Source organism: Mus caroli, chromosome 12 (assembly GCF_900094665.2).
Source record: "Mus caroli chromosome 12, CAROLI_EIJ_v1.1, whole genome shotgun sequence".
In the NCBI taxonomy this organism is placed as follows: Eukaryota; Metazoa; Chordata; class Mammalia; order Rodentia; family Muridae; genus Mus; species Mus caroli.
This window is the reverse complement of record NC_034581.1, coordinates 21,253,525-21,265,341: the sequence shown is the minus strand read 5'-3', so window position 1 is coordinate 21,265,341 and position 11,817 is coordinate 21,253,525. Positions and strand designations below refer to the sequence as shown.

The 11,817-nt window shown below is 47.6% G+C and overlaps 1 protein-coding gene across 1 annotated transcript; it reads right to left on the bottom strand.

Moving 5' to 3' along the window:
- Positions 1-495: 495 nt before the first annotated feature.
- On the bottom strand, positions 496-5,986 carry Rrm2 (ribonucleotide reductase regulatory subunit M2). Its single transcript, XM_021178915.1, has 10 exons — positions 5,798-5,986; positions 5,609-5,683; positions 5,161-5,307; positions 4,794-4,910; positions 3,746-3,879; positions 2,764-2,858; positions 2,506-2,639; positions 1,870-1,974; positions 1,665-1,778; positions 496-1,569 (listed from the first exon to the last, which is right to left on the bottom strand). Exons 1-10 carry the CDS (start codon positions 5,897-5,899, stop codon positions 1,417-1,419), a joined length of 1,176 nt encoding a protein of 391 aa, XP_021034574.1. The 5' UTR covers positions 5,900-5,986; the 3' UTR covers positions 496-1,416.
- Positions 5,987-11,817: the final 5,831 nt, after the last annotated feature.

Here is an 11,817-nt window from a genome sequence, read left to right as displayed (position 1 = left end):
CCTTATAGATAGATACTTTGAATTGTGAAAGGGGCTTATAACCAAGGCTACCAGACTAAAAATAGCAAAAAAAAAAAAAAAAAAAAAAAAAAAACCTTAACATTTGGAAGCTTGAGGCATAACCAGGAATTCAAGGTCATCCTGGCTTCTGTGTGACTACTGCCCCTGCCCTCACTTCCAAATGAAACGTAAAGTGCTACACACCTGTAATCCCAGCACAAGAGGTTAAAGCTAGCCTGGGCTATAGACATGGCTCCACTCCAGACAGAGGCCCAGAGCATATCTATCTCACTGCTCTATGTAAGAAAAAGAGGAAAAAGTCCCCAGAAGTAACAAAAAGCAAACCCCTACTCTTTAATGAAAAACTTTCTAAAAGCAAAATGTAAATTTGGGAAGGGGGGGAGATTCTCTTGTGTGGGCCGTGGGGGTGGGGCAGACCAAGCAGGGGAGCATTTGGGATGTAAACAAAGAGATGTACATTTTTACCCAAAGGACTGACATTAAAGTTTTAGTTAAATCATTTTTAACACTTGTATGCCATGAAAGTTCAAGACTGTTAATTCAAGAGTTTATTAATTTTAAGTAACAATAATTTAAAAGGTACAATAACTTTTCATATTACAAAAACATTTATACAATAATCAAGGAAACTGATCAGGGTTATATCAGTTCATGAGGAAGCAAGATCACAGTAGACTACCTCAGGGAACACTTGTTTTTTCTGTTTTGGTTTGTAAGAGAGTCCCACGTGTGTACCCACCACTGGGCTCAAACTCACTTGTGAATTCTGTACAGCCAGGGCTNTACAGAGAANCCCTGTCTCGAGGAAAAAAAAAAGTGAACTCTTATTTAGGCAAATGTCAGAATTCACTGTACCATCATGGCATTTGCAAACTTCAAGATAATACTGAGCAGTATATATATTAAAAAAAAAAGCATAGAGGTAAAACCTCATAAAATGTAGTTAATCACCTGACAGTACTATGTGTGTGTGTACAAAGTGCCAATTTTATTTACAAACTTGTTAAGTAGACTCTGCATGCTTGCAGGAAGCAGTGAGGCTGACATCTTTAAACAGCCCTAAACAGCATCTAAATGTTTAAACCTGCTTGCTTGATGGTCACTGCTCATAAAACCTGGCCCAGTGCTTAGTACTTTGATGAGGTCAAAGGTGACCACACTACTTGTAAAAGCCAAGGACAGGATCTCCCTAAGAATCCAAGTACCCATTGTTTGAAGTATACTTTCTTCTAGTGACCACCAGCCTGGCAAACAGGACTGAGGTAGCTACACAGCTTTTAGGACACTTGTTTAGCAAATTTAATGACAGTTCATGGTGTAGCCAGTTGATTGTTTTTGCTGATTTCTTTTAATGTCAAGGGGACAAAAATCAGCAAAGAGCACGCGATCAGCTACTTAGAAGTCAGCATCCAAGGTAAAAGAATTCTCTGTCGAATTCGACATGACTCCCATCCTCTGATACTCGCCTACTCGCTTCTCAAAGAAGTTTGTCTTTCCTTCTAGTGAGATATTTTCCATGAAGTCAAACGGATTTTCTACTCTGAAAATCTGAAAAAGTCACATCAATATATAAATGCTGAAAACAAGTGAAAGAAAGAGGAGAAAGAGACAGCAGAGGGTGGAGGCCATAAATAACACTTTACCTTGTTAAAACCCAGCTCCAGCATAAGCCTGTCGGCCACAAACTCAATGTACTGCTTCATCAAAGTGCAATTCATCCCGATGAGTTTCACGGGCAAGGCCTCCGTGAGGAACTCCTAGAGGGCAAGCAAAGCAGCGCTGAGCACCCCGAAGCCCGAGGACACCCCCTTCCCCCAGCAAGGACAAGGACAACCTGCAGTCACTCACCTGCTCTATCCTAACGGCATTGGTGATTATCTCTCTGACCCTCTGCTCCGATGGCTTGTGTACCAGGTGCTTGAACATCAGGCAGGCAAAGTCACAGTGTAAACCCTAGAAGAGAGTCGTTCAAGATCACCATGGGGCTCTGACTGCTACTGTTCACATGCATGATTTATCCACCCTCCTCTCAGTCTGGCCACACAGAGAACACTTAGCCTATCCAGAGAAAGGTATTTAAGCCTGGGTGTGGTGGTACACACCTGCAATCCTAGCATTCTGGAGCCAGAGACAAGATCACCATGAATTTGAGGCCAGTTCTGCCCATTGTTCCAAGCCAGCCACGCTATAGATAGCCACAAAATCCAACAATGCAGGTGAGGGAAATAAACCAGGTATTTCACGGCCAATTATGAAAGCAAGGAATAGGCTAGTCCAACTCAAGGCTGCCTGACACCTATTATAACACAGGGCCGGGGCCATTCGCTTCTGATACCCAGAGGTTTCTTCACTTTGCTCACAGCTTCACAGCCTCAAGCTCTATTAAGAACTTTCAGTTTACACACTCACGCCTACAGGATATCAGGTCCCCATCAGTAGACATGTACCTAAGAGCCGCAGGTTAGAAAGCTACTTCAGACTCACCTCGTCTCTGCTAATAAGCTCATTGGAAAATGTAAGGCCCGGCATCAGCCCCCGTTTCTTGAGCCAGAATATCGATGCAAAAGAACCGGAAAAGAAGATTCCTTCTACGGCGGCAAAGGCCACAACGCGTTCTCCTAGTAAGAGTCAACACAAAAACGTTCCCGGTGAGGCCTCGGTATTCTCAGCACAGGCCAATAATCCAGTGACATTACTTGGACAATCAAGTCTGGGCTTGAGGAAAAAGGAAAGGGTCCTCACCATACGTAGCCTCTTTGTCCCCAATCCAGCGCAAGGCCCAGTCAGCCTTCTTCTTCACACAAGGCATTGTTTCAATGGCATTGAAGAGATATTCTCTGCAGGCAGAAAGCATAGCATGAACGGATACTGCAGAGCCCTGGCAACACAACAGGCACAGCGTAGGCCTGATCCATTACTTCCACGTCTGCTTCCCATCCCGGCGCTCACTGCCACCATAACCCTACCAGTCCTTCCCAGTCTCCCTCCATAACACAAACGCCTTCTTAATTTTTCTATAATGTCCTTCCTAGCAGAGCAATGTCAGCTAAACTGGTCTAAAACAAACCTTTTGACTCATTATTGTCTAAAGCAATTCCCCTCACCTCCACTTTGGTTTAATACTCATTCATAGCCATCATAGCCATGTCTTTAAATTTAATTGGTTTTTTTTTTTTTTTTTTTTTTTTTNTCCTGGAACTCACTCTGTAGACCAGGCTGGCCTCGAACTCAGAAATCTGCCTGCCTCTGCCTCCCGAGTGCTGGGATTAAAGGTGTGCGCCACCACCACCCGGCTTTAAATTTAACTTTTAATTTATGTTTTGCCTCAATGTGTCAGACACCATGTGTGATGCCCATGGAGGCCAGAAGAGGGCATCACTTCCCCGTATCCTGTGGGAGCTAAGAACTAAAACTGGTAATCGAGCAAAGCATACTTTGCAGGAGCCATTTCCCCAGCCCCTGGGGTTGGTTTTGTTTTTGACACAGTATCCGGTCTGACTAGACTTTGACTTCTTGACAATGCTGCTGCACTGATCTCTGGGTGCTGGAAATACAGACACAAGCTACCACACACAAATGCTGGAGGCAGTCTTGACTAAGGGTCATAGAAACATCTACAGACAGGTCTGCTCGTCATTCTGCTCATTTCCCCTAAATGAGCAAAAATACTGGAAATAAAGCAGTAAGTGAGTCCCAGGCACCTTGGCAGTGTGTGGATACTCACCTTTCCTTGGGATCTTTAATGTAAGTGTCAATAAGGAGACTGTACATTTCAGAGTGTATGTTTTCCATGGCAATTTGGAAGCCATAGAAACAGCGGGCCTCTGTAACTTGAACTTCTTGGCTAAATCGCTCCACCTAGTGGTAGTAAAACGAACCAAAGTTAAACTTGAAAAACTACTGGTTGCTTCACCTTCTCCACACTACCAGTAGAGTGGCCTGGCCTGCTGGGATTAATCCTAGGCCTACAGCAACAGTAAGGTGGGAATCTGAGAGGCCATTTTGGTGTTCTTACTGAGTTCTATTCTAGGCCAGCCAAGATTACAGTAAGACCTTGCTTCAAAAATGTAAGTAAAACAAAACAAAAACCCCAGGTATATATTTAATACAGTTTAATCCTATATTTTTATTAGTTCTTCATGATTTGCAAGCAAGCTCATTATTTCACCTCATACGCTCAATTTACCAATTAGGAAACACATAACTCCTAGTTTGCCATTTATTTTAACAAAACTATCAAGTGCTCCTAACCTCTGTGGCACACACCAGGCCCCACAGGGTTTCTTTTAACACTCTTGTTATTCCCTAATTCTGTTTCAGTTCATTCCAAGGACCCACTTAGAGTTAAGAAGTATACAACCAAAGTCTTATAGAAATCCACAAAAAGTTAAGCCTGTAGATACAAAGAGAAAAACTTACTACTGCTCCTTAGCAGAGGGAAAGACTAACATGATGAACGTTGACATAACATTCATAGCTCTTAAAAAAGTTTGTTTTGCTTGTGCATGCCTGGGAATGGGTCCCTGCATGTACAGGCAAGTGCCCAAGGTCAGAGTTGCCAGAGCCCTGGGAGCTCACCAGCAGATGGGAAGCAGTCCCACAGGGGTACTCATAACAGAACCTGGGTCTTCCGCCCAAGCAGGAAGTGTGCTAACCAGAGTGGAGACTGAAGTCAGCCATCTCTCTCTCCAGCCTTGCTTCAGAGCATAAGATAGAGAGCCAGGAACCAGTTCTGGGTCTAAGCGAATTACGGGTATTTCATGCAAACTCACCAAGTTCTCATTGACTATGCCATCACTCGCTGCAAAGAAAGCCAGAACGTGAGATATAAAATGTCTCTCATCGGGTTTCAGAGCCTCCCAGTGCTGAATATCCTTGGAAAGGTCCACCTGAAGTTTAGAAGTTCACAATTAGCAGGTCTGTAGGTCTCTCTCTCCCTCTCTCACACACTCACACTTTAAAAACTGAAGTCCCCTATACTATTTCATTACCACATTCTTCACATCCATTATTCCCTTTGTTCACGGGAACACCCAATATCTCAGTGAGCTACCATTCCCAGGGGGAAATCTAGGCAAATCTTAAAAGTTGTGACGGCCATGCAGGAGCCTTTTGACACAGTAAGTCCTGAATGATTACCTCTTCGGCAGTCCAAAAGGAGGCCTCGGCTTTCTTGTACATCTGCCAGATATCATGGTACTCGATGGGAAAGACAACGAAGCGGCGGGGGTTTTCTCTCAGTAACGGCTCATCCTCAACGCTGGGGTTAGCAGGCAGTTTACTTTCCTGTTGGATGAGAGTGCCAAGTGAACCAACCCCCAAATGCCAACCGAACCCTAGGAAACTGCTAGCCAGTGTCTCATCAGATCGAGTACTTTCAACGATTGGTAATCTTGTGTGCTTAGCTGTCACGCTGCACTCTACTGTTACCATAGGCCGAACCAAGTAGGACATTCTGAGGAGACACTTTGGCGGGAAAGAAGAGTCAAATAAGTCAGCTGGGACAATGCAGCTTTTAGCGCCAACGAGCGGGCGCCCTCTACTGGGAGCCTAAGCGACCCACCTCAGCCCCACACGGGCCACTCACCAGCTCGGCGGAGTCCTGGAAGATTCTCCTCGCAGCCTTGCTGGCCAGGACGCGGGTGCTGCTGAGAGTCGGGGGCTGTAGGGGGACACGCGTGGTGAATGGCGGTAGGCACCCTCCACCCTCCCGGGTTCCGGAACCCACGACCTGCCAGTGCACATCCAACCCAGCCGGCACCTGGGCCGCCCTCACCGTGTTCTCCTTGTCAGCCAGGGTGAGTCGCTTCAGCGGCGACAACTGCAGCTGCTGCTGCTGGTCAGCGATGGTGGCGAGCGGGGTGCGGACGGAGAGCATGGCGAACGAGGGCAGCGGCGGAGACGGCGAGGAGCAGGCGAAAACAGCTGGAATCCGGTGCACCGCCGACTGCCAGCGCCCGCGCCCTTTAAAGAGCCGCCGAACCGCGCGCTCCGAGGGGGCGTGGCCTCGCCTCCCATTGGACGCCGCTGACCCCGCTCGCCGCCCAAGCGCGGGAGATTTGAGTTGTGCCGCAGGCCTTCCGCACAAAGACCTTTAAGGAGCCTGCGCCGGCCCGGTTCGCGGGCGCTCGCGGGGCCGGAACCGGTTAGGATTGCGAGAGCCTCGGGGATTGAGCGCGCAAGGGGTCGCCGGGCGGGCGTTGCCGCTGAGGTTGGTGCCAAGGGTGGAGCGACGCTGCTGGCCTCTGGGACACGTCGCCTTGACTGTCTTCGTGTCCCTAGTAGAGGGGTGCGGGGGACCCTGGTTTCTTAAAGAGATTCGGGGTCCCGAGCAATCGCACCGGCCTTGTGGGATTAAGAGGGTCCTCAAACAAGGGTTCCCTAAAAAGCTGTCTTCAAACTCATGAAGGGGTACGGACGCAGCCTTGGGTTCGTTTTCTGCCCTGCCCCTCCTGTCAGGCCCCTGTCCCCCCTGTCCCAATTAGTTTAAAAGTTTCCAGACGATTACAAATTCCAGGAAGCTCACAGGATGGTGACGAGTCATACGTTCATTTTACGACTCTGGGCGTCCCGTAGTCTAAAGACGAATTTGCAAATTCCTGTGGTGAGGGTGGAGACAAGAACTCAAGTTTCCATCTTGTAGGTTGCCTTTCTGATTTGCCCTACGGGGTCCAAGATACCCGAGATAAAGTGCTGAGATGGGACTCTGAGATCCCGGGGAGAAACGTGGAACCTGGGAAGGCTCCACTGACTCTCCCAGGTCAAATATTTTAAAAGAGGACGAGGGGAGGCTCCCCTCTGCTTGTGTCCTAAGTTCTCTCTCACTGTAGATGCTGTAAAAATCTCTGAACACCATGTGGCAGCTCAAAGTTAAAGCAGGCGGCATCCACCGCTGCACAATTTATATGGTGCCGGGGACAAAACCCAGGACTTCTTCCATGCTAAGCTAACTGGGCCATATCGATAAATATTTTAAATCACCTCTAGCAAAATTGTCAGGTCTTTTTTTAACATATAATTCCTAATTCACATTCCACTCCTCGGTTATCCGAGGGGTTTGCCTTTGGTTCCTCTAGCTCCTGGTGTACTCAGTACAAATGAGGTCTGGCTACTAAAATAACACTCGGCCACTGAGGGAAGAAGAAGGTCGCCGCCATTCTCTTCTCCCTGCTCACAACCTCCTCCAAACGCCTCTTCCTCCCGCCAAGCAGGCTGAGCTTAGTGGGCAGCCCCGCCTAGGTTCCCCTGTACCGGGACCTGTCAGGAGCTGAGCGCTTTTGCTTCTGGCGCGGTTTTTGACCTCTGCTCTGTGATTGGTTGGTTCAACTTCAATCGGAAAATTCCCAGCCCCACCGGCCCGCGCGCGCTGCGGTCACTCAAGGGCAAGTCCGTTTTCAGGTGACCTTAGATGTGGAAACTGAGTCCCCGCAGGCATCCAGCGTTTCCCCGCCAAATCCTCTCAGCTGTCAGAACTCACGGCCCCTGTACAGCTCGATCAGGTCATATACATGTTTAATCCAGATGGAAAGGGAAAACGGGTATTTTTAGGCCTGTTTTATAGATAACTGAAGTAAAGGCCTGAGAGACCTGGAAACTACCCAAGGTCCCACAACTTTAGACCCTTGCTAACTCCTTTTCTTTCTTCTTTTTAAATTAATTTTGTGTGAGACGAGGGTGTAGTGTGAAGGTCAGAGGCCCACTTATGGAAGTTGTTTCTCTCGTATTCTGTGGGGCCCCAGGGGTGGAATTTATGAGGTCAGGGTTGGCTGCTGAGACATCTTGTCAGACACTCGGACCTTTTTATTAGTAATGTTCCCAACATACGGAAAAACCGAGCAGGGCATGATGGCCCTTGTCTTTAATCTTAGCATCTGGGAGGCAGAGGCTGGCAGATCTTTTGAGTTTGAGGCCAGCCTGGTCTACCTAAATGAGTTCCAGGATAGCCAGGACTACATAGAGCCTATCCCAAAAAATATAAAAAAGAAAGCAAGGAAAAGAGAACTCCCCAGGGTTCGCCCACCAGTGTCCATTTGCTGTCTCCAATTTGAGCTGTCTCACTCCCTTCTGCACATGTGTGAAATTCATTGCTTTCTTCCCAGGACTTGAAAGTGACCTGTGTCCTAGGTGGTGGCACTTGCTCTTAATCCCAGCAATTAGGAATGTTCCCAGAGTACAGAAAGAGTAAACAGCAGGCGCCACACCTCTCGACTCAGCACTAGGAGGCAGAAGCAAGTCATGGATCTCTTATGATTTTGAGGCCAGCCTGGTCTACATAGTGAGCTGCAGGTCATCTTAGGCTGCATAATGAGACTTGGCCTCCAAATAAATCAATAAATAAGAAAGAATTTAGGAAGCAGAATAGTTGACTTGGGTGGTTGAGAAAAACTTGCTCTCTCAAAGGTTCCTATCACCCACTTGATGGCTCACAACCATCCAAAATTGTAGTTCCAGGAGACCCAACATCATTCTCTAACCTCCTAGGGCACCACCACACATTATTAAGATAACGATCCATGGCCAGAGTGACTAACAGTCCAAGGCTGAACACGTGGGGCGGACATGCTTGCAGGGGTGCTCTCTGTGCAAGCTTCTGTGGTTCTGGCGGTACTCGTTGTACCAGCCCTTCCTTCTTAACCTCCTGGCTTTATTGACTGGTTAGGGCTGACACAAGCAGCCCCAGTTTGATCTTGGCCAACTTGCATTCCTTTCACAACTGAATGCTATTAGATGATACTGAGAAACGTTAGTTAGGTATAAACACGGCGCTGGGGTGGTAGAGAACAGCTTTAGTTTTAGGGTCAGCTGTTCAAACGCTGAGTAGTGAGAAGGTATCATCTACAATTTGCTTTTTTTTTTTCCTTAAAAAAAAAAATAAAAGGAAAACAGCATGTTACTATGTCGCCCTGGCTAGCCTAGCATTCATTACATAGAGCAGGCTGACCTTGAGCTCACAGAGATCTGCTTATCTCTGACTCCTGGGATCAAAGGTCCACCACCAAGTCCAGCTTACAGACCACTTACTTTGTATTTTATTTTATTTTGTGTGTATGAGAGTTTTGCCTGCCTGTCTGTCTGTCTGAAGAGGCCAGAAGAAGGTGTTGGGTCCTCTGGAACTGGAGTTAACATGTTGGTACTGAGAACTGAACCCAGGTCCTCTGCAAGAACATCCTGTGTTCTTAACTGCTGACTCATCTCTCTAGCCTCAACACTTTGTTGTTGTTGTTGTTGTTGTTTTAATTCTTTGTTTATTTACTCATAAGACAGGGTCTTATGAATCTCAGGCTGGCCTTCAACTCAGCATTGTAGCTGGGGATGGCCCGGAACTTCTGCTCTCCCTATCCTCACCCCCTCAGTATTCAGGTCACGGGTGTGTGCTACTATGCTTGGTTTTTTTTGTTTTTTTGGTTTTTTTTATGCCTGGTTTATATCATTCCTGTCTTAGATGGTGCTGGGAATTGAACCCAGGGTTAGCCCTCTATTGAGTCTCTTCTTCTTCTTCTTCTTCTTCTTCTTCTTTTTTTTTTTTTTTTTCAAGACAGGGTTTCTCTGTATAGCCCTGGCTGTCCTGAACTCACTCTGTAGACCAGGCTGGCCTCGAAATCAGAAATCTGGCTGACTCTGCCTTCCAAGTGCTGGGATTAAAGGCGTGCGCCACCATGCCCAGTTGAGTCTCTTCTTTCATATGTTCTATGTGTTCATAGGGTGGGGGGAGAAGGAAATGAACTTCAGAACTGGAGACCTGGAGCGACCTACGCAAAGATTTGCAAGTACAATGGGAATCCCACCACTTGAGAGGAGGAAGGACAAAGTCAGATTCGGAGGGAACTCCTGCGGCCACTCTGACAGCCCGCTTAGCTAAACAGTTATTAAGTAAGAGGCAACAAGCGGAAAAACAGGGGAATCAGCCTTGCAATGAGGCAATAATGGACTTTCCAGGAATGTAGCTATAAGAGTGACCACTGTGATGGAATGGAAGAGCCTTGTCACTCACCCACTGGATGCCCTTGACCCACCCACTTTCTTGGGATTTCTTTGCTTGCTTGTTTTCTTCCCTCTCTCTCTCTCTCTCTCTCTCTCTCTCTCTCTCTCTCTCATTTGTTTGCTTTGGCTTTGTTTTGTTGTTGCTGTTGTTTTGAGACAGAGCCTCTCTACATAGTCCTGGCTGTCCTGAAACTCTCTCTGTAGACCAGCTGGCCTCAAACTCAGAGATCCACCTTCTGCTGAGACTAAAGGTATCTATCACCCAACCCCGCAACCCTCAGCTCAATATGAACTTTAATTTTTTTGTTGTTGTTGTTGTTGTTGTTTTTGAGACAGGGTTTCTCTGTATAGCCCCGGCTGTCCTGGAACTCACTTTGTAGACCAGGCTGGCCTCAGAACTCAGAAATCCGCCTGCCTCTGCCTCCCGAGTGCTGGGACTAAAGGCGTGCGCCACCACGCCCGGCTGGACTTTACATTTTCTAGGTGTGAATTAAGCATGTATCTGTATCACGTGTGTACCTGTGTGTACCTGTGTGTACACGTGTGTACCTGGTGCCGGGAGGTCCGAATCCCCTGGAACTGGAGTTATGGGTGGTGTGAGCCACCACAAGCACGAACGTTATAGAGGCATTTTAATGGGTTCACAGTATAGAACTTGGGACAAAATTGATACTCAAACCTCTCGTGTGTCATATAACCTCTCCGATGGAAAACGCTGAAAAAGTTTAACAGGTCAGACTCCCTGGAGGCCTGATACAGACAGGGACAGGGCCAGAGTCAGCATGTTTGGACTCTGCAAGCTTGGGCTGAGTCTTGCCTCTGAGGAATTCCTGCTCACCAGATGTGGACTCCCTCATGTGAAATGGGCTAGCAAGATGGCCCAGCAGCCAAAACCCCACCACCCGAGTTTGATCCCCAAACTGAATGCTGAGCACAGAGTAATAAATGTTTGGATTTTTTTCTTCTTCAAGTGGGCTATTAATACTCAACAGCTTGGAATCTGAAGTGAGGCAGCCCTTGTTGTGGGAAACGGTTGTGATGGCCGTGTTACCCAGCGTTCCCAGTGTCCACTGGCCTGACAGCTGCCTGGAAATGTTAGCACTGACAGGCTCCTCTGGGCTGGGCCCGCAGCTGAGTACAGCAGGGCTGCAGAGATAGTGGTGTGACTCAGGAGAATCACACTTGGGGTGGGAAGGAATAGCTCAGTCGGGCAGTGTCCCTGCGAGTAGACAAAGAACATCGTGGCAAAAGCCCAGACCCAGAGGTCAGATGTCTGCCTGGGTTCCACACTCCCAGCAGGCACAAGTCTAAGAACTTTCTAGGCCTACTTCTGTCCCCAAGCATCTATCCTGAATCTAGCCCCTTGCCTGCTTCCCTCCGGATCCTCACTGGGCTTCCCGAGGGACTCTGGCAACCATGGTTCCCTACCTCTTACAAGCCTCCACTCAAAGTCTCCTTTCCAATACCACTAGACTAATATAAACTGGCCGCACAGGCAAGCAATAAGTAGATCAACGGCTCCTCAAGCACACACACGCCTGGTGTCACACCGTAGTCACCTTCCAGTCCTCTCTTACCACTGGCATCTTCCTCTCTGCATACCTCCTCAGCCCCGTCAGCATCAGGAGTATGTTTCTACCAGTGCTGTCCAGTGTCATGATACATCCGTAAATGAGGTCCATAACACTGTAGTCACTTGGTAGCTGAGCCTTTATTGATGGGGACATCGCCCTGGGCGAGAAAAACAGCAGAAGTGAACGCTTGTGACTGTGTGTGTCTTTTTTTTTTTTTTTTTTTTTTTTTTTTTTTTTTTTT

Excerpts from the sequence above, each read along its gene's own strand:
- Rrm2 (XM_021178915.1), bottom strand. The coding sequence starts at position 5,899 with ATGCTCTCCGTCCGCACCCCGCTCGCCACCATCGCTGACCAGCAGCAG. Across the intron at positions 5,684-5,797 it reads TGGCTGACAAGGAGAACACG|CCCCCGACTCTCAGCAGCAC; the intron begins GTGAGGGCGGCC and ends GTCCCCCTACAG. Across the intron at positions 1,570-1,664 it reads TGGAGCTGGGTTTTAACAAG|ATTTTCAGAGTAGAAAATCC; the intron begins GTAAAGTGTTAT and ends TGACTTTTTCAG.